Source organism: Heterocephalus glaber, unplaced genomic scaffold, assembly GCF_053883595.1.
Source record: "Heterocephalus glaber isolate CG9 unplaced genomic scaffold, H.glaber_assembly_v1.0 deba00001613, whole genome shotgun sequence".
Lineage (NCBI taxonomy): Eukaryota > Metazoa > Chordata > Mammalia > Rodentia > Bathyergidae > Heterocephalus > Heterocephalus glaber.
The window spans coordinates 5,071,344-5,091,514 of record NW_028258384.1 but is presented as its reverse complement, the minus strand read 5'-3'; the positions used below and the strand labels follow the sequence as shown (position 1 = coordinate 5,091,514).

General features: G+C 39.0%; 1 protein-coding gene across 1 annotated transcript in view; it reads left to right on the top strand.

Moving 5' to 3' along the window:
- Magt1 (magnesium transporter 1) overlaps positions 1–15,966 on the top strand; it is a 59,099-nt gene extending 43,133 nt beyond the window's left edge. The window contains exons 8-10 of the mRNA XM_013066562.3: positions 5,578–5,652; positions 10,779–10,869; positions 13,407–15,966. Of these exons, the coding sequence (XP_012922016.3) occupies positions 5,578–5,652; positions 10,779–10,869; positions 13,407–13,422 (182 nt within the window). The 3' untranslated portion in view covers positions 13,423–15,966. The remainder of the gene's footprint in view (positions 1–5,577; positions 5,653–10,778; positions 10,870–13,406) is intronic.
- The last annotated feature ends 4,205 nt before the right edge of the window (positions 15,967–20,171 follow it).

Genomic DNA, 20,171 nt, shown 5'->3' with positions numbered 1-20,171 from the left:
AAGTAAATATTTTTGAGTGGTCTTGTAATTATACTTCATTTTATGCACATATCTTTGCCTTTTTCGTACATAATGTATTTTTATATCCTTTTATTGGTACATTTTAGGTATATAATATAATGATATTCATCATTGGAAATTTGCACCTTTACATACTCTCTTGGTTATTTTTTCCCCCTTCCCCTGCCATCCCTTCAACCCCTCCATCCCTCCATCCCTCCCTATTTATAAAGACTTTGTTTCCTTTTTTTCATTTTCTCATATAAATTCCATTCCCTTCTTTCCTTTTCCTTACCCCTCCCACTTTCCCTTCCCCTTTGCCCCTTTTCTTCCTATTTCACATTATCTATTATACCTTTTAGTCCTTATTTACACTTTCAGTTTCTCACACTAGAGAAACCATTCAGTATTTACACATGTGTGTCCTGTTTATTTCACTTAAGAGTATCGCCTCAATGTGCATCCGTTTAGCAATAAATGTCTCTAATTTCTCATTTTGTATGGCTGAGTAATACTCCGTTTTATTAAAAAACCACATTTTCTTTCTCCAGGCTCTAGTTGATGGGCATTTGGGCTGCTTCCAAGTTTTAGCTATTACAAACTGTGCTGCTATGAACATGGGTGCACATGTATCACTGTGGTGTAATTCTTTGGAGAAGATACCAGCAGGGGAATAGCTGGGTCAAGTGGGACTTCCAGTCCTAGTTCTTTGAGGTATTTCCATACTGATTTCCACAGTGGTTGCACCAGTCTACACTCCCACCAGCAGTGGAGCAGGGTTCCTCTTCCCCACAGCCCCACCAGCATTTGTTATTGGTTGATTTCTTGATAGCAGCCATTCTTTCTGGAGTGAGGTGGAATCTCAGCGTTCTATTCATTTGCATCTCTCGAATGACCAGTGATGTTGAATATTTTGTCATATGTTTATTTGCCGTTTCTACTTCTTTGTGTGAGAAATGTCTGTTCATTTCAGATACCCATTTTCGGATTGGGTCTTTAAATATGGGAGGTCTGATTTTTTTAAGTTCTTTATAGATTCGAGATAGTGGACCTTTGAGGGACCGCTGGTGAAAATTTTTTTCCACATTGTGGGTTGTCTCTTCACACTGCTGGTGGTTTCTCTTGCTGTGCAGAAGCTTTTTAGTAAGTAAGTTGATTGTTTGTACTACTTCACAGGCAACTGAGGTTTTGTTCATAAAATCTTTTCCTACATCAATGTCTTCAAGAGTTCTACCTAACCTCTGTTCCAGCCAGTTCAGCGTTTCTGTTTTAATATTTAGATCTTTAATCCATTTCATTTTTAGTTTAGTGCATGGTGAGAGATATAGGTCTAGTTTTAGTCTTTGGCAAGTTGAAACCCAATTTCTCCAGCACCATTTATTAAAGAGGCTATCTTTCCTCCAGTGAGGATGTTTGACTCCTCTGTCAAAGATGAGGTGGCTGAGTGTATCTGGCGTTGTTTCTGCATCTTCTAATCTGTTCCACTGGTCCTCAGGTCTGTTTCTTTGCCAGTACCATGCTGTTTTTATCACAGTAGCTTTGTAGTATAGTTTCAAGTTGGGGGTTTTAATACCCCCTGCCATGTCTTTGTTGATGAGAATTGTTTTTGCTATTCTAGGTCTCTTCTTATTCCAAATGAATTTTTGGATTGTTTTCTCAAGGTCCATGAAGTATGCTGCTGGGATTTCAAAGGGAAGACTTTCCATTTTCTTTTTTTTTTTTTTTTTTTTTTAGTACTGCGGATTGAACTCGGGACCTTGCGCTTGCAAGGCAGGCACCAGAACCACTGAGCTAAATCCCCGGCCCTCCATTTTCTGCTATTGTCTTCAATCTCTCTTTTCAGAGTGCCATAGTTTTCAGAGAAGAGGTCTTTGATTTCTTTTGTTAGGTTGATTCCTAGGTATTTCAGTTTTTTGGATGCTATTGTGAGAGGAATTGTTTGCCCTATTTCTGTCTCAGTGAGCCTGTTGTTCGTGTAGAGGAAAGCTATTGATTTTTGTATGTTGACCTTGTATCCAGCTACTCTACTGAATTTGGTTATTAAGTCTAGAAGACTTTTGGTGGCATTCTTGGGGTCTTCTATATAGAGTATCATGTCATCTACAAATAATGACAATTTGACTTCTTCATTTCCTATCTTTCTTCCTTTTATTTCTTTCTCTTGTCTAATTGATGTGGCTAATGTTTCCAAAACTATATTGAACAGGAGTGGTGATAGTGGACATCCTTGTCTTGTTCCTGATTTGAATGTGAAGGATTTCAGTTTTTGACCATTTAGTATGATATTAGCTGTTCTTTTGTCATAGATGGCTTTTATCAGATTGAGGTAGAGACCATCTATTCCAATTTTTTGTAGCATTTTTGTCATCAGTGCATGTTGGATTTTGTCAAATGCTTTTTCTGCATCTATGGAGATGATCATATGGTTTTTGTCCTTGGGTCTGTTGATATAGTGTATTACATTGATTGATTTGCGTATGTTGAACCATCCCTGCATCCCTGGGATGAATCCCACTTGATCGGGGTGTATGATCTTCTTGATGATCTTCTGCATTCTATTTGCCAGTATCTTATTAAGGATTTTTGCATCTATGTTCATTAGTGAGATTGGCCTATAGTTCTCTTTTTTGGTTGGGTCTTTCTCTGCTTTGGAGATCAAGGTAATGCTTGCTTCCAGGAATGAATTTGGGAGTATTGCTTCCCTTTCAATTTCATTGAAGAGTTTAAACAGTAGTGACAGTAGTTCCTCTCTAAATGTTAGTGGCAGTAGTTCCTCTCTAAATGTCTGTACATAATGTATTTTAATTCTACTGGCTCTTAAATAGTCTAGTTCTTATGTATTATGAAATACTGCCTTCTCTACTTTTTATTCCATTCTCTCAGAGTAAGAATCATGATTATGTAATTATTTATTTCATTGTTTGCGGCCCCCACTAGAGTCTAAATCTGTACTGAGAAGGGTTATATTTTGTTCCACTTTGTAACTCCAACAACTAGTATTGCCTATAATATAGTAAGCAGGGTAAGTAAAAAAATTGAAAGAGTTGTTCTGGGAGGCTGATGCAGAAAGATTGCAAGTCTAAGCCTAGGTTGGGTGACTTTGTGAGACCTGTTTCAAAATATAAAAAGGGTTGGGAATGTAGCTTGGTGCAGAGGTACTTGGTTCAGTCCCCAGTACTGAAAAAAGAAAAACTGAAAGAAATAAATGAAATTAAACAATACATGTAGAAGTATATCAAAGCTCTTAACAGCTGAGACTAGCACACACAGTAAGATGAAAAACTCTTTCAAAGCAAAAGCATATATTGTGGCTAGGGCATAGCTCAGTGACAGAGTGCTTGCCCAGCATTGGCAAGGCCTTGGGTTCAATCTCCAGCAGTGAGGGAAAAGAGCATATAGACCAGCAATGACGAACCTTTTGAGGGTCCACACTGCAACCCCAAACCCACTTATTTATCACAAAGTGCCAGTACTGCAATTAAATCTGAATACTGAGGTTTTAGTTTAGGAAAAAACTATTACCGAATGCTTGGCTGTTGGGGCGACTTGGCTCTTGTGCCAACAGAGAGGGTTCTGCATCCCCACTCTGGCAAGTGTGCCATAGGTTTGCCACCACTGATACAGATAATGATTACCAAAATAAACTGTCCCCAAAACAAAAGTTTCAGCCATTAATCAGAGAGTGCCTGGAAACCAAATCTTGTAAAAACAATTTTTGTTCTAAACTGGGTATAAAGAACCTCAGTAAGAAAAAAAATGCTAGGGAAGCATTGGATGAAAAATTAAATACATGAAGAATGGGCATTGTTCCTAAGAGGAGGCTATTGAAGAGAAAGTACAAGATGGTAATGAAGGGATGGATAGCCAAATTACAGAGCCAATAATAGATTCAAGGCCTCATCTGAACACCTATTTTTCTCTTTTTGCTTAATTATATCCACATGCAGTAGCATACTATGTATGTGTGTATGCACAATTAATTTGAGGACATTTTTAAACTACTGTTGGTATTCACTGAACTGCATGGTGAATTTCTCTTTTCTACTAGAACACATTCTTTTTGCTCTAAACTTTGATATTGTTTGCTGGGCATGGTGGTGTACACCTGTAATCCCAGCACTTCTGGAGGCAGAGGCAGGTTGAGTTTGCCACCAGCCTGGAGATCTTAGTGAGACCCTGTCTCAAAATAAAAAGGGCTAGGGGCCGGGGATTTAGCTCAGTGGTTTCACCGCCTGCTGCGCAAGCGCAAGGACCCGAGTTCCATCCCTGGTACCAACAGATAGATAGATAGATAGATAGATAGATAGATAGATAGATAGATAGATAGATAGATAGATATCAAAAGGGCTGGACATGTAGCTCAGTGCAAATGCCCTGGGTTCAATCCCCAGTACTGCCAAAAAAAATTGATACTGCTTATTTCAACATTCAAACTGTGATGTGACACTTTTTTGCATGGGTAGCTTAATTTTATGTAGTACCTCACATAACACTGAATAAAATGAGATCTTGGCACATGTGGGAATTTCCTCTTTATTAGAATAGGATAAAATTAGGTCAAAGTAAATTTCTGTCTTAAAGTTTGTTGAGTTGGGGTGTAGCTCACTGGTAGTGCATGTAGCTCAGTGGTAATGTTTGAGACTGGGTTCAATCTCTAGTCCGGCCCCCCCTCCCCAGAAAAAGTTGTTGAAATTTAAGAGATATTTTTCAGATGTTTTTGTAGCACTAGGGGTCGAACCCAGAGCCTTCATACTGAGTGACATCTCCTACCCTTACTTATTAATTTTGAGTTGGGTTCACTAAGTCCCCCAGGCTGGGCTTGAACTTGTGATCCTCATGCCTCAGCCTTCCAAAGTGCTGCAAAACAGGCGTGTGCCATCTCACCTGGCTTGGAGAAATTTTTGAGAAACTATTTTCTAAATAAGAATTAGTTCTCTTTAAAGTATGTATATTTCAAGTGTGTTCTTGAGGGGGTTGATATACTGAAATGGCTATTACTGTTTTAAAATGTGTACAGAGTTGGGCCAATAGCTGAATGTACAAGCAGGTTATTTCAAAGTACAATTTTAGAAAACCTTGTATTTCATCTATAAATTACAGGCAGGATGTTTAAAATACTAATCTTCCTACTCAAGAGTGTGGTGCACATCTGTAATCCCAGTGCTCAGGAGGCTGAGGCAGAAGGATTGTGGTGAGTTCAAGCCCAGCCTGGCCTTTTTTTTGAGACCCTGTCTCAAAAAAAAAAAAAAAAGTCAGGGCCAGGGATTTAGCTCAGTGGTTTCGCCGCCTGTTGTGCAAGCACAAGGACCCAAGTTCGATCCTGGGACCAAAAAAAAAAAAGTCAAATACTAATTTTCCTTTGTACAAATGAAGTAATCTTCCAATCAATATTTTATTATATCTTTGTAGTGAATAATTGTTATACTGTACATATATTGGATACATATTGATTATTTTTTATAATTCAGATTTGAAGGTTTATATATTTATTCGTTTGAATTTTCTTCATGAGTAGCTAGGAAGAGTGAAGAGGTGTGTCTTGTATCTATGTGAATTTTTCCTTAAACAATTTCTAAGATGGCGGGGTTACTTTAGGGATGGTGCTTTTATGTGAAGCTGCTACCTCTGACATGGATATTGGGAAACGAAAAAGTAAGTCATTACATACCTAATGCAACAATTCTGAAGGGCCGGGGATTTAGTTCAGTGGTTCTACCGCCTGCCTCGCAAGTGCAAGGTCCCGAGTTCGATCTCTGGTACCAAAAAAAAAAAAATTCTGCCTTTAATACAGAAAAAAAAATAATGGTCTTCTAATGACTTGTCCCCATGTTATTTTATTCCATTACTATTATAAAAGTAATATATGCTCTTTATAGGAAATGTAGAAAATAACATTATGAAATATCTAGGGTATTCACCCATTATTCCACCACCAGAAACTAATAATTTTAACATTGTAATATACTTCTTTTCACTTGTTGAAACATTTTTAAGTTTTTGTTAAAATTGAGTGTGGTGATACATGAATCTTATATCCATTTTAAAACTGTGATTAATTACATAATTTTAAACTTTTACTCTATACTGTAATTTGACAGATCTGATTTTTTTTTCTTGGTACTGGGGATCGAACTCGGGACCTTGCGCTTGCGAGGCAGGCGGTGGAACCACTGAGCTAAATCCCCGATCCAGTTCTGATTTTATTAAATTTTAGATTTTTTAAAAATTTTCATTATAATGAATACAGTGGACCCTCAATTTACGAACAGCCTGACATACGAACAACTTGGGTTAATTAGGTTAATGGAAGATTCATCTGCTTCTTGTTATCTATAGTGTGTACCGAATTAAACATCCAGCTCTCAGTTGCATTGACCAAGTTACAACCAGCGCTCAGGAACCATTCGAGTTCACAAGTAAAGGGTCCACTGTAGTTCTTTAGAGATTTTTTTTTTTCAGTACTGGGGATCAAACTCAGGACCTTGTGCTTGTGAGGCAAGCTCTGTACCACTGAGCTAAATCCCTAGCCCATTAGTCAATATATTAAGCTTCATTTTAATTTCATATTATTTTCTTCAGGTAGATTCTAGGAGTTGAACAACTATATAGTCTTGTGTTCAAATATTTTTAATTCTCATGATTTAAACTGATATCAGATTTTTCCCCAGAAGGAATCAAACTCAGGGACTCATGCTTGCCAGTAGATGCTGCACCGCTGAGCTACATTCCTGGCCCTGAAATAAGCATTGTTAAACACCACGAGTAGAAATCTAAATTATTACCATTATCACCATTAGATAATCTTATTGAAATACACATAAATATATGTATTTATATATTTGCTAATTAGATAAAGGAAAAATACTTTGTACTTGGCTTATTATGAGGTGTGGTTGAATATTTTCTTTTCTTTTTTTCTTTCTTTCTTTTTTGATACCAGGGATCAAACTTGGGACTTTGCACTTGTAAGGCAGGTGGCGGCACCACTGAGCTAAATCCCCGGCCCCCTTCTTTTTTTTTTTTTTTTTTTAGCCAGGGTATCGCTTTATGGTTCAGGCTGGCCTTGAACTCACTTTGTAGCCCAGTCTGACCTCAAACTCATGGCAATCCTTCTGCCTCAGCCTCTTGAGGGCTGAGATTACAGGCATGTGCTGAGATTACAGGCATGTGCTGAGATTACAGGCATGTGCCACCATGCCTGGCTTGAATATTTTCTTAAATATTTATTTGTGTTTTCCCTTCTGTAAATGTCTTTTTGTCTTTTTCAACTTATCTCTTAAGAGTCCTGGTTCTTTTTTTACTTATTTGCCTGGACTTTTTATGCATTAAAATATTCTTGTATTGTTATCTGTTGCATAAAGAAACTATCAGTATAATAAGTATTCATCAGAGTTTTTGCTTCCTGATTAAAAAGCTAAGTGTTGATGGGCTGGGGATTTAGCTCAGTGGTTCTGCTGCCTATCTCGCAAGCACAAGGTCCCAAGTTTGATCCCCAGTACCAAAATTTTAAAAAAAGAGTTAAGTGTCAAGTGTCCCACCAGGAATTTAGCTCTGTGGTGCTGGTGCCTGCTTCTCAAGCACAAGGCCAAAGTTAAATGTCACTGGTATAGTGGTGATGCCTGTAGTCCTACCTTCTTGGAAGGCTACGGCAGGAGGATAGAAAGTTTGAGGCTAGGCTGGATGATCTACTAATAATTTTGTTTTTGGTTATTTTTTGTACTGGGTATTGGACTCGGGACCTTGCGCTTTCGAGGCAGGTGGTGGAACCACTGAGCTAAATCCCCTAGGCTGGATGATTTAGTAAGACCTTGTCTTAAAAACATAAAATAAGAATGGTGATGTAGCTCAGTGTAAGGCCCTGTGTTCAATCCCCAGTACTCCGCCCCACCACCAAAGTTTAGTGTCATCAAAATTAAGCTACATAAAGTGTAATATTTACCTTATCTGCTACATAAAAGATGAACACATTAGATTTCAAAATTGGGAAATGCTTATTTTGCTGAATTAAAATGAATCTGTATATATTACAAAAAAGAACTAATATACCCTAACAACATTTTTTGGGGTGATAATACTAGGGAATAAACCCAGAAGCACTCTACTACTGAGTTGATCCCCAGCCCATTTTAGTTTTTGAAACAGGGTTTCACTAAGTTGCCCAGGCTAGACTTGAATTTATGATCCACTTGCCTCCACCTTTGAAGTAGCTGGCGTTAATGGCATGCCCTACCATATCTGGCTAATATATTCATTTTTTGTCTGGTCAAAATACCTTCTTTCACTGCTTGACTCTTTGAAAATTGCCTGTTTCAGTATTTCCTTAGATGGAGAAAGGCCATCTAAGTATAAGGCTGTATGGATTTAAGTTATTGAACAATTGGCAACATGTATTACAATGGTCAACAGTTCTACTTGTTAAAATTCTATCCTAATGAAATAATCACAAATAATAGTGACAAACTTTTTTTTGGCAGTACTTGGTGTCATGGCACATCCCTATAATCTCAGCACTTGGGGAGCTGAGACAGGAGGATCACCCAGGATTTCTCAGATGCTATGCAAGCACCCTACCACTAAGCTATACCCTAACCCTTTTCTATTTTTTGAGACAGGGTCTTATCTTTTAACCAAGGCTGGCTTCAAACTTATAGTCCTCTTGCCTCAGCCTTCTGAATATCTGGGATTAAAGGCGTGCATCACCATACCCAGCTATAAACATTTCTTTTTTTTTTTTTTTGGTACCGGGGATCGAACTCGGGTCCTTACGCTTTCGCAGCAGGCGTTGAAACCACTGAGCTAAATCCCCGGCCCTGGTTGTGCCCTCTTTTTTTTTTTTTTTTTTGGTACCAGGGATCGAACTCGGGTCCTTGTGCTTGCGCAGCAGGCGGCGAAACCACTGAGCTAAATCCCCGGCCTTATAAACATTTCTTTAGCATGTATCTAGAACTGCTCTAAGAACTTTTAAGATATGTGGAAAAAGCAAGATACAGATATACATAGAGTGCTGCTGTATATATACGTGTATGTGTACATTTTCTTAGAAAAAATGCTTTTTTTTGGTACCAGGGACCAAACTCAGGACCTTGGGCTTTCGAGGCAGGCACAGTGCCACTGAGCTAAATCCCCAGCCCAGAAAAAAGACTTCTTGCTGGACGTAATGGTGTACACCTGTAATTCCAGCACTCAGGAAGCTGAAGTAGGATTGCTGGGAGTTCAGGGCCAGCCTGGGCTACATAGTGAGTTCAAGGCCATACTGAACTATGTGAGACCCTGTCTCAAAAAAGCCAAAATATGAGGGCCGGGGATTTAGCTCAGTGGTTTGGCTGCCTGCTGTGCAAGTGCAAGGACCCGAGTTCTATCCCTGGTACCAAAAAAAAAAAAAGCCAAAATATGAAAAAAAGGGAAAAAACCACTTCTACATTGACATGTGTTAATATTGGGAAAAATATTGCTTAACATTTACATTTAGCCCCTATAATTTTTCATATTGTGTGAAAACTAGGAAAGAAAAAGGAATTCTTCCCTAAGTATGACAAAATTGAAGATTTAGTTTTTGTTTTTGTGGTACTGGGGATGGAACCAAGGGCCTTTGCATTAAGTTATATCCCCAGTCCATTTTTATTTTGAGATAGGGTCTCAGTAAATTGCCCAGGCTGGCCTCTAACTAGAAATCCTCCTGTCTCAGCCTCTCAGTGCTGGGATTACAGGCATGTGCCCCTGCACCCCAAGGAAGGTTGTTTTTAATATTGGTCACTAAGTATGTTTTCCTAGAGCTTTTATTGATGTTATACACGTGCATTCTCACATCCTTATATCTGGGCCACTGAGCCAATCTTAGTCCAGAGAATCAAAGAACAAGTAATAAAAATCTGTACTTAAGTCTTGTGAGGTCAGTATCTGAATTCAGGTCAATAACTACTATGCTAAACCAGAGCATGTGGGATTAGTAGAGAAAGCTATTAATTTGAGACAAAAATCAGGGTTTTTTCTTCATTATTCAAATGAATTCATGTTGAACAAGTTCTTTACACAATGTTGTGTGATTAGCAGTGTATGAATAAAGTGCTTTAAGGTGACTCCAATGATGTTTCCAGATATCTTTAAATAATATTTATTAATAATATAAAGAGTCAGACATGGTGGCACACACCTGTAATCCCAGCACTTGGAAGGCTGAGGCAGGAGAATCGCCATGAGTTTGAGGCCAGCCTAGACTACATAGTGAGTTCAAGACCAGCCTAAACTATACAGCAAGACCCTGTCTCAAAACAAAACAAAACAAAAAACCCCAATAAATGCTCTCCACTTTTTTGCCCAGTGCTAATGATCAGACCCAGGGTCCTTGCACATGCTAGGCAAGTCCTCTACCACTGAGCCACACCCCCAGCCCTTAACACTAAGTTGTTTTTTCTATCTTTCTTTTTTATCTTTTTCTTTCTTTTCTTTTCTCACTGTGTAGTCTAGGCTGTCCTCCCAACTCCAGAGTTTCTTTTCTCAACCTCTCCCAAGTAATGGGATTACAGGCATGTACCACCACACCTGGGTAACACTTAATTCTTGAGTGTCACGTCTTTGTACAGTATATAAATGGAATCATTCTATTATAGTGGAAAACCATAAATTAGAAGGCAAGGCATACCCTGGAAGAGTAAAATATGGAGATAAAAAAGTGTTAGAAATTTATTAGTAAATTTTTACCCTTTAAAAATGTGCACTATGATTTATGCCATTTATTACACTTAACCTGCTCATTTTACTCTCTTTTTCTTTTTCTCCAGTAATGTGTGTAGCTGGTATTGGACTTGTTGTATTATTCTTCAGTTGGATGCTCTCTATTTTCAGATCTAAATATCATGGATATCCATACAGGTATGATTCTTGCTTAGTTTCTGTAGTGATGACCTCTACTTACAATGATCACAGTTAATGTGGCTTTATGTTTTTTTCTTTCGCTTTGCTTTTAAACTATTCTGATTTCTAAAGCAAAGAAAGAAGGTTTAATTTAGATATATGTAAAATTAATGTAAATATGATATAATGGACAATATTAGTGTGTATGATTACCCAAACACCTTTTAGGGTTATTCTGATATCACCTAATTAAACCTGGAAATCTATAATAACACATAATGATTAGAGAATTTTATATCATATACATTTATCCTCACATTTCTTTCAAGGCATAGTATACACCCTCTTGAGGAACAAATGATTTTTTAATGTTTTTAAAATTTACTTCCTTTCAAGGCTGATTTAGATGGCATAAAAGAACATTTGATTAGAAGCCAGTTTGTAGAAGGTTTAAGAATTTAGCAAGAGGCTGAGGCAAGAGGAGTAAGTGTTCCAGGTCAGCATGGAATATATAAGGAGAATTTATCTTTTTTTTTTTTTTGGTACTGGGGATCAAACTCGGGTCCTTGTGCTTGCAAGGCAGGCGGTGGAACCACTGAGCTAAATCCCCGGCCCAAGGAGAATTTATGTTTAAAAAAATAAACAAATAATCCAAAGTACAAATAAAGACCAAAATAAAAGATTGTAAAAGGAAACAGGGAGATAGATCTTTTAGAAAGGGGAAGGGGACCAAGGGACTGAAGATAGGGAGAGGGGGGAGGGAAAGGGGACATAAAAAGATTTAACATACATCATATACATTACCAGCTACCCACAATGAACATAATTTTTAAATGTCACAGACACCAGGCATGGTGGCGCACACCTGTAATCCCAGCACTCAGGAGGCTGAGGCAGGAGGATCGCCATGAGTTTGAGGCCAGCCTGGGCTATATAGTGAGTTCAAAGCCAGCCTGAACTACACAGCCAGAACCTATCTCAAAGGAAAAATATGTCACAGACATGAACTAAAATGATGATGATGATGAAAATGGGGAAATGAGATCTAGAGACAGAGGGAGGGAGGTGAGTGGAGAGGGGAAAGGGAATAAAAAGAATAAAGATGGGGCCGGGAATTTAGCTCAGTGGTTCCGCTGCCTGCCTCGCAAGCGCAAGGTCCAGAGTTTCATCCCCAGTACCAAAAAAAAAAAAAAAAAAAAAAAGAATAAAGATGTAAAGTATATGTACCCACTCCCTAATATGAATGTAAACATTATGTACTCCAAACATGCACTAATAAAGATTAAAAACAAGGAGGGGAACAGGGGAACATAAAAATAAGATGTGTACATGTACTAACTCCACATGATGAATATAATAATTATGTACTATAAATATGTACTAATAAAAATTAAAAACAATCTATATTCTCAAGAAAATAAAACAAGCCAGGCATGGTGACACAGGCCTGTAATTTCAGCACTCAGGAGGCTGAGGCAGGAGGATTGCCGTGAGTTTGAGGCTAGCCAGGGTTATGTAGTGGGTTCAAGACCAGCCTGGACTACAAAGCGAGACCCTGTCTCAAAACAACAACAAAAACAAAAAAAGAATGTTTAAGGTCTGCTGAAGCCAGGTGCCTTGGTGTGTGCCTGTAGACCCAGCTACTAGGGAGGCTGAGGCACCACCGTGCCTGGCTTTGAACTTAATTTTAAAACAGAAACCTCCTAGAACCCTGATTCTTGATTTGTAATCTTCTAAATTTATATTTTTATGTTGGGTGTTGTGGCACACACCTTTAATCCCAGTACTTTGAGGGGCTAAGGCAGGCAGATTTAAAAAGACACAAACCAGGTATGGTGGCACATGCCTGTAGTCCAAGCACTTTGAAGGGTGAAGCAGGAGGACTGCCACAAATTCAAGGCCAGTCTCGTTTATTGAGTTCAAGGTCAGCCTGACCTGCATAGCAAGAACCTGTTAAAAAAGAAAGGAAGGAAGGAAAGACTGACTGACTGAGGATGTAGCTCAGTTCAAAGGCCCTAGGTTCAATATAATCTGTAGAGCTAGGTATAGTGGTACAGAACTGTAATCCCGGCACTCAGGAGGCTGAGGGAGGAGAATAACCGTGAGATCAAGGCCAGCCTGAACATAGCAAGACCCTGTCTCTAAATATATATATATATGTATGCGTGTATGTGTATGTTTATGTAGTACCACAATATTTAATTAATTTATGCTTTTATTTTGTATACATGTGTTTTTAAATGATTTGACCTCTGTAAAATACTGATTGGGATGTAAGAATAATTTTGCTGTAACTTCTAACAGAATTAATAATTATTTGATTGCCAGGGTTGATTCAGTTATTAATTAGTGTTTCTGTCCAGGAGATGTTTTAACTTGAGGTTATGTCTGTTCTTTTGTTGTAAGACTACCTGGTCGCTTGATGTTTCTCATTTTATTGTTGATATTCAGATTATCATACATGTGCCAAAATGCTGTTAAAATCACCATATTACATATTTGTTAGAAGACTTTTCTTTCAGAGACTAATAGATTGGTATATATTTTTGTTTCAGCTTTCTGATGAGTTAAAAAGAATTCCAGAGATTTGTAGACACTGTGGTAATGGAAACTGAAAAGCAAGAAATATGTGTGTATTTGAAAAGAAGAATGCAACTTGTGTATTTTGTATTGCCTCTTTTTTCAAGTGATTTAAATAGTTAATCATTTAACCAAAGAAGATGTGTAGTGCCTTAACAAGCAATTTCTTGTCAAAATCATGAAGTATTTAAAAATTACTCTCCTCTTAAACTTCCCTTCCCAGTGAATTTTATGGAACATTTAATTTTGTAGAATTAAGTACATTATAAAAAGTTTAAAACTACTACTTCATTTTAATTAGAATAAAGCTCACTACTGTTTTACTTAACATTTTGATTATCTGATTTTATATTATTTTCCAAAGTGGAGAATGAAAGTTCTGATGAAGTATTCCCACATATCAGTGCTACAGATAACTGCATCAGGAATTCATTCTTAGCTTTTTCATGTTTGCACGGATGTGTATATTTTATACATTTTTCCTTTGGGACTGAGAAATATGTGCTTTATGGTCTTCTGAAACTGGAACATTATTCTTCAGAGTACAGATCTAGCCTTTAGAAAGATTAGTCAATTTTATTCCTGCATTTTTTCTACTGAAATACAGTGCTATTTATGCTTCTTGATAGCTGCAAATATTAAAAATATCTCTATAGGATTATGATTTCTGCATGTCTGCACTGTTCACTACCTTGTATTTGGAAAGACTTCAGATTCATCCTATACCCTTAATTTTCTTTTATTTAAAGTGACATATCTCTAATAATAATATACCTTAATGCTAAAAGTCAGTGTAAACTGGGTGTAGTGGCACACACCTGTAATCCCAACACTTGGGAGGCTGAGGCAGGAAGATCATTGTGAGGTCAAGGCCAGCCTGAATTACATAGCAAGATCTTGTCTCAAATTGCTGTGAGTTTGAGGCCAGCCTGGGCTGCATAGTGAGTTGAAGGCCAGCACCCTGTCTCAAAATAAAAAACAAACAAAAAAAAACATTGTAACTTATGGTCTACAATATTTCTAGAATTTGGAGATTATCATTTATTTCATTTTTACTTAACAGAAAAATAGGCTCAGTTGTGTTTAGGAAAAGAATTTCCTTGGAATGGGAAAACGATCATGAGATATTGAGTTGTTACCTGTGTATAGAAATTGAATGTTTCTTGAAACGTGTTCTATTTTTGCTATGACTTTAGCCTTTTTTCTCTCCTGTTAAGTAGAGAAAGCCAGCACAGTGGCATGCACCTGTCCCAGATATTTAGTGGTCTGAGGCAGGAAGATGTTTGGGGAGGGGTTGTTTGTTTTTGGTTTGCTTTAGTTTCTTGAGACAGAATCTTGCTATATAGTCCAAGCTGGCCTCAAACTCAAACTCTCCATCCTTCTGTCTCACCCTCCTAAGTGTCAGATTATAGTCAGGGTCCATCATACCCAGCAGAGGATCATTTGGGGTCAGTCTGGGCAAGATAGTGAGACCCCCAATCTCAAAAATAAGTAGAGAAACAAAGTAAAACTTTGAACAGGTTTTGTTTGAATTTCATCTTTTTATTCTTTTTTTTTTTTTTTTTTTTGGTGCCGGGGATCGAACTCAGGTCCTTGCGCTTGCACAGCAAGCGGCAAAACCACTGAGCTAAATCCCTGGCCCACATCTTTTTATTCTTGACAGTGGTAATAATCGTATGTGTTAATCAAGTTTTTATGAGGAATATTTTCATGGTTATCATTACATGTAACTGTGAAGACTAACCTAAACTGCCACTATTAGGAAAATATGAGAATTGCAGTTGTGAAAAAATATTAAGAGAATCTTAGAAGTATTGGATGCTGTGTAGAAGTATAGGATAACGTGACTGCCAACTGCTATTCACCATCTAATAACCTTCCCATGAAGTATAGAAGATTTATATAACAGAGGTTTATGGAAGGAGATTGATATAATTGCCTCAAAAGAAATATTTTATTTGGATTTTTGTTTTTATTTTTATTAGTTTTGCTGGCTAGGTAGATGCAGTTGACCTTTTAGTTTTTAATGGAGCAACTTTTTGTTAATCACTCCCCTGTAAAGTGGAAAGTTCTGGGCTCTTTATCTACTGTTCTTGTACTTGTCTCAGGCCAAATAAATTTATGCTGTGGTTCTTATGAGGCTTATATGAAAATGCCCTGATTTATACTGATGGACCAAGGGGATTCTACTGCCATGTAATCTGTATAGCTCCAGATAATCTGTCTTGGTTATTGAAATATCCCTTTTAAGAGCACTAGTTTTTTTCTTCTGTAAGGGGAAAGGTAGCATTCTGGCTAAAATCTGTGCAATAGACTTACTACACTTAAACTGGGGTTACATTTGTAGAAATTTTGAAATTAGGTTTTATCTGAAGTGCCTTAAGTAGACTCTTAATTTACTTTTCTAATAATTGTTTAAATATTATTTGTTATGCATTTTTAAGATTCTATTCAAAATGACACATAGTGGCAAAGATAACCAGATATCTGGCTGTTTGCTTTTTGACCATATCAATAAAACTTTTACAACCTAAATTCTGAGTTTTTCATTACCATCTAGAGAGAGATCAATTTAAAATACTAAAGGTGCATGCCTGTAATCCCAGCACTAGGGAGGCTGAGGTAGGATCGCCACGAGTTTGAGGCCAACCTGGACTACATAGTGAATACAAGACCAGCCTAAATTACCTGGCAAGACCCTGTCTCAGAAACCAATAAATAAATAAGAATAAAAATAAATAAATAAGAATAAAACACTGAAGGAGAATTGCAAAATTAGAATATTTCATTTTGAAATTATAATTAAATTAATTTATAGTTTTTTTAGACAGTCTTGTTATGTAGTTCAGGCAGACCTTAAATTCACAGTGTAGTCCAGGCTGATCTTGAACTCACAAAGATCCTCATGCCTCAACCTTCGAGCAATGGGACTATAAGCATGTGCCACCACTCCCAACTGGTAGGACAATTTTCTTAAGTATTTCTAGATTGAGATATGTTCTTCTAGGAATCCATATGTGGTACTTGATTAAAAACAGCCCATGCTGGGCATGGTGATGCACACGTGTAATACCAACACTAGGGAGGCTGAGGGAGGAGGATTGCTGCAAACTTGAGGATAGCCTTGACTACACAGTGAGTTCCAGGCCAGCCTAAACTCCATACCAAGGCCTTTTCTTTAAAAAATAAATAAATAAAACACACAGCCCAGAAAAGGGGATGAATGGCAGTTTTTAATAATTGATCTACGTTTTATCCCACTCAGTGAATTCTTTTTAGTGGGGGAAGTGGTGGGGATTGAACCCAAGGCCTTTGCGCTGAGCTATATCCCCACATTTTCTTTTTAATTTTTTTTTTTGAGACAGAGTCTCACTATGTAGTTTTAGGCTGGTCTGAACTCAGTATGTGACCCAGGCTAGCCTTTGCTAGCAGCAATCCTCCTGCTTCAGCCTCCTTAGCACTGGGATTACAGGTGTATGCCACTATGCCTGCCTCAGTGAATACTTCTTAAGTAGGTAATTCCATTTTGGTAGTAAAAAATTGATTTGAAAGTTACCCTGGCAGATTGTCAAGTTATATGAGACTGGACAAGAATACATTTGCAATTTTGCAGCAGAAACACTGGACAGGAAGTGAAGAAGTCTGATTCATGGTCTGTATTAGTCACTTTCCTGTAGCTAGGACAAAATACCAGACATTTGCAACTTAAAAGAGAGGTTTGTTTTGACTCACAGTTTCAGTGGATTTGGTCCATGGTTGGCTGGCTCCAAGGCAGAAATGGCATAGCAGTGGAAAGCTGTTCACCACATGGGGGCCAGGAAGCAGAGAGAGAAGGGAGGAACTGGGGAAGAGAATGCAACCTTCTAAATTAAGCCATGATGACCTGTCCAGTCTGACCAGTCCCCACCTCCAAATGTGAGACTTAGGGCATCCTTTTAGATCTTAAACCATAATATTCCAACCTGACCCACAAAAGGCTCATGTCCATCTCATGTAAAATGCATTAGGTCCATTTCTTAAGAGTCACCAAAGTCGGTCTGGGGATGTAGCTCAGTGGCACAGTGCCTGCCTGCCAACCACAAGGTCCTGAGTTCGATCCCTGGTACCAAAAAAAAAAAAAAGTCACCAAAGTCTTAGCAGTTCCAGCTAAAAAAAGTCAAGTCCTAAATCTCCACTGAGACTGAAGGCAGACTTGTAGCTGTAAGTTCCTGTAAAAATCAGAAAATTAAAACAGTTTGAACATACAATGGCACAGAGTAAACATTCTCATTCCAAAAGGAAAGAGTAGAAGAATAGACAGAAATCAGTCCATAGCAAGAACAAAACCCAGTAGAGGAAACATTAAATCATGTAGTTCTTGTTCAGCATCCAGGGCAGGTTCTGGTAAAATATGAGCTCCAAAGGACTCGCCAGCCCAACCCCTAATGGCCTTGCCAGTTGTTTTTAGCTTTTTTTTTTTTTTGGTACCGGGGATCGAACTCAGGTCCTTCCACTTTCGAGGCAGGCAGCAGAACCACTGAGCTAAATCCCCGGCCCCTGGCCTTGCCAGTTGTACCCCTTATGGCCTCTCTCTTGGGCTGGCTCTGCGTGTTGCCTGTTTTTATTTTTATTTTATTTTTGAGACAGGGTCTTGCTGTGTAGTTCAGGCTGGCCTTGAACTCATTATGTAGACCAGGCTGGCCTCGAACTCAAGGCCGCCCTCCTGCCTCAGCCTCCTGAGTGCTGGGATTATAGGGGTGCACCACCATGCCCTGCACATTGCCTGTTTTTATCCTCAGTGGATGTTCCACATTCCTGTCATCTCTAACATCCTGGGGTCTTGTCTTAGTTCCTTTTCTTGTTGCTGAGACAAAATACCTGACACCCAAAGTTAAAGGAAGAAAGGTATATTTGGCAGAGGTTTCAGTCCATAGTTGGCTAGCACCAAGGCAGGACAGCATGCCAGAGGGGCATCACAGAAGAGAAATAGTTCGTGGCAGAAGGCAATGAGGGATGAGGGAGAAGCCTCTCCCTTTTATCCTTTCCAGGCCACCCACACCCAGGGTAAGCCTTCCCATTATCCACACAGAGAACTATGCTTAACCAATCAGTGGACGAATTTAGTAATCATGCACCCTTAGTCTCAGCATCACACAGTTTAATTCCAGCATTATGCACTTTAATCTCAACATCACACACCCTAGAATCAGCCACCTCTGAAAAGCCCCACCTATGAGGGCATGAGGCTTTGGAGGGACATCTTGATACAAGCCATAACAGGTCTCCACTGCACCTTTGGCTTCACTCTCAGAACTGCACACATTGTTGTCTCAGGAGCACAATGCCTGGCCTCCCAGGCCATCTTATGAAATCTGGGTGAAAGCCTCCATGACCCCATAACTCTTACAGTCTGCATGCCTGTAAAACCAGCACCATGTAAATGATGCCAAGGTCTAATGCCAGCTTAAGTAGTAGCCAGTTCCCCTGGGATGTCAGTATAGCAGCCTCTGAATGGATGGCTGAACTTGGGTAGACATTTTCCTAAACAGCCCTGAATGAGCAGATATGCCAGGGACTCTTCTCAAATGAAAGATTAGTTTTGCACCCTTAAACCTGCAATGGGTGGGGTCTTGCTGGTTTCTGAGGTGCTCTCAAGCTATTTTCTTGTCCCTGTACAAAGAACTTGGCTTCTTTTTTAATGCTAGCTTTTTCAGCAACCATGCTCTCCTTTGCCCCAACTTTTCAGGTGCTTTGTTTGGCAAAACTCCAAACTTCAAATCATTCAGCTCTGCTTTTTGCTCTTGATTCTCACTGTAGATCTGGCCAATAGCCAGAAGTACCCTGTGCCACAGCCTGAACACCGGGCTACCTTGACATTTCCTCTGCTGGATTAATTACCATCCTTAATTTCAGTCTCCCCCAAAGTCTCAGGATGTGGGCAAAATGTAGACAGATTTTCTACTAGAGCATAACATACATGGTATCTGGTCCAATTGCCGATGGAATCCTTGCTCCCAACTGAAACTTCCTGAGCCTAACCTTTACTGTCCACATTCCTAACAGTGTTTGGTCTTTTGAGCCCTGACTAGTATTGCACATCAAGCACTGCTCACAACATTCTGGAGCTTCTCTATCCCCGACTTCCAAACCTTTGCAAACACCTTCTACAAAGCAGTTCTAAAGGCTTCTGAAACACATTGTCAGGTATAGTCACAGCAATGTCCATTCTCAGTACCAATATTCTGTATTAGTCATTTTCCTGCGACTGGGGCAAAATACCTTACACCTGCAACTTAAAGGAGGAGAGGTTTGTATTGGCTCACTGTTTGTTTGAGACAAGGTCTCACTATGCAGTTCAGGCTAGCCTTGAACTCACTATGCAGCACAGGCTAGCCTCAATCTTGTGGCACTCCTCCTGCCCCAGCCTCCTGAGTGTTGAGATTATAGGCAAGTGTCACTACGCCTGGCCTAGCTCAGAGTTTCAGTGGATTCAGCCTATGGTTGGGCTGGCTCCAAGGCAAAAATGGGATGGCAGAGGAAAACTGTTCTCTTCATTTTGGCAAGGAAGCAGAAAGGATGAGAATACAGCTTTCCAAATCATGCACTCAGTGACCTGCCCCTTCTGACCAGGGCCCATCTCCAAATTTGAAATTTTGGGGGAATATTTTAGATCTAAACCATAACATAAGGCCTGATGTGGTGGTGCACACCTGTAATCCCAGCACTTAGGAGGCTGAGGCAGGAGGATTGCTAGGAGGTCG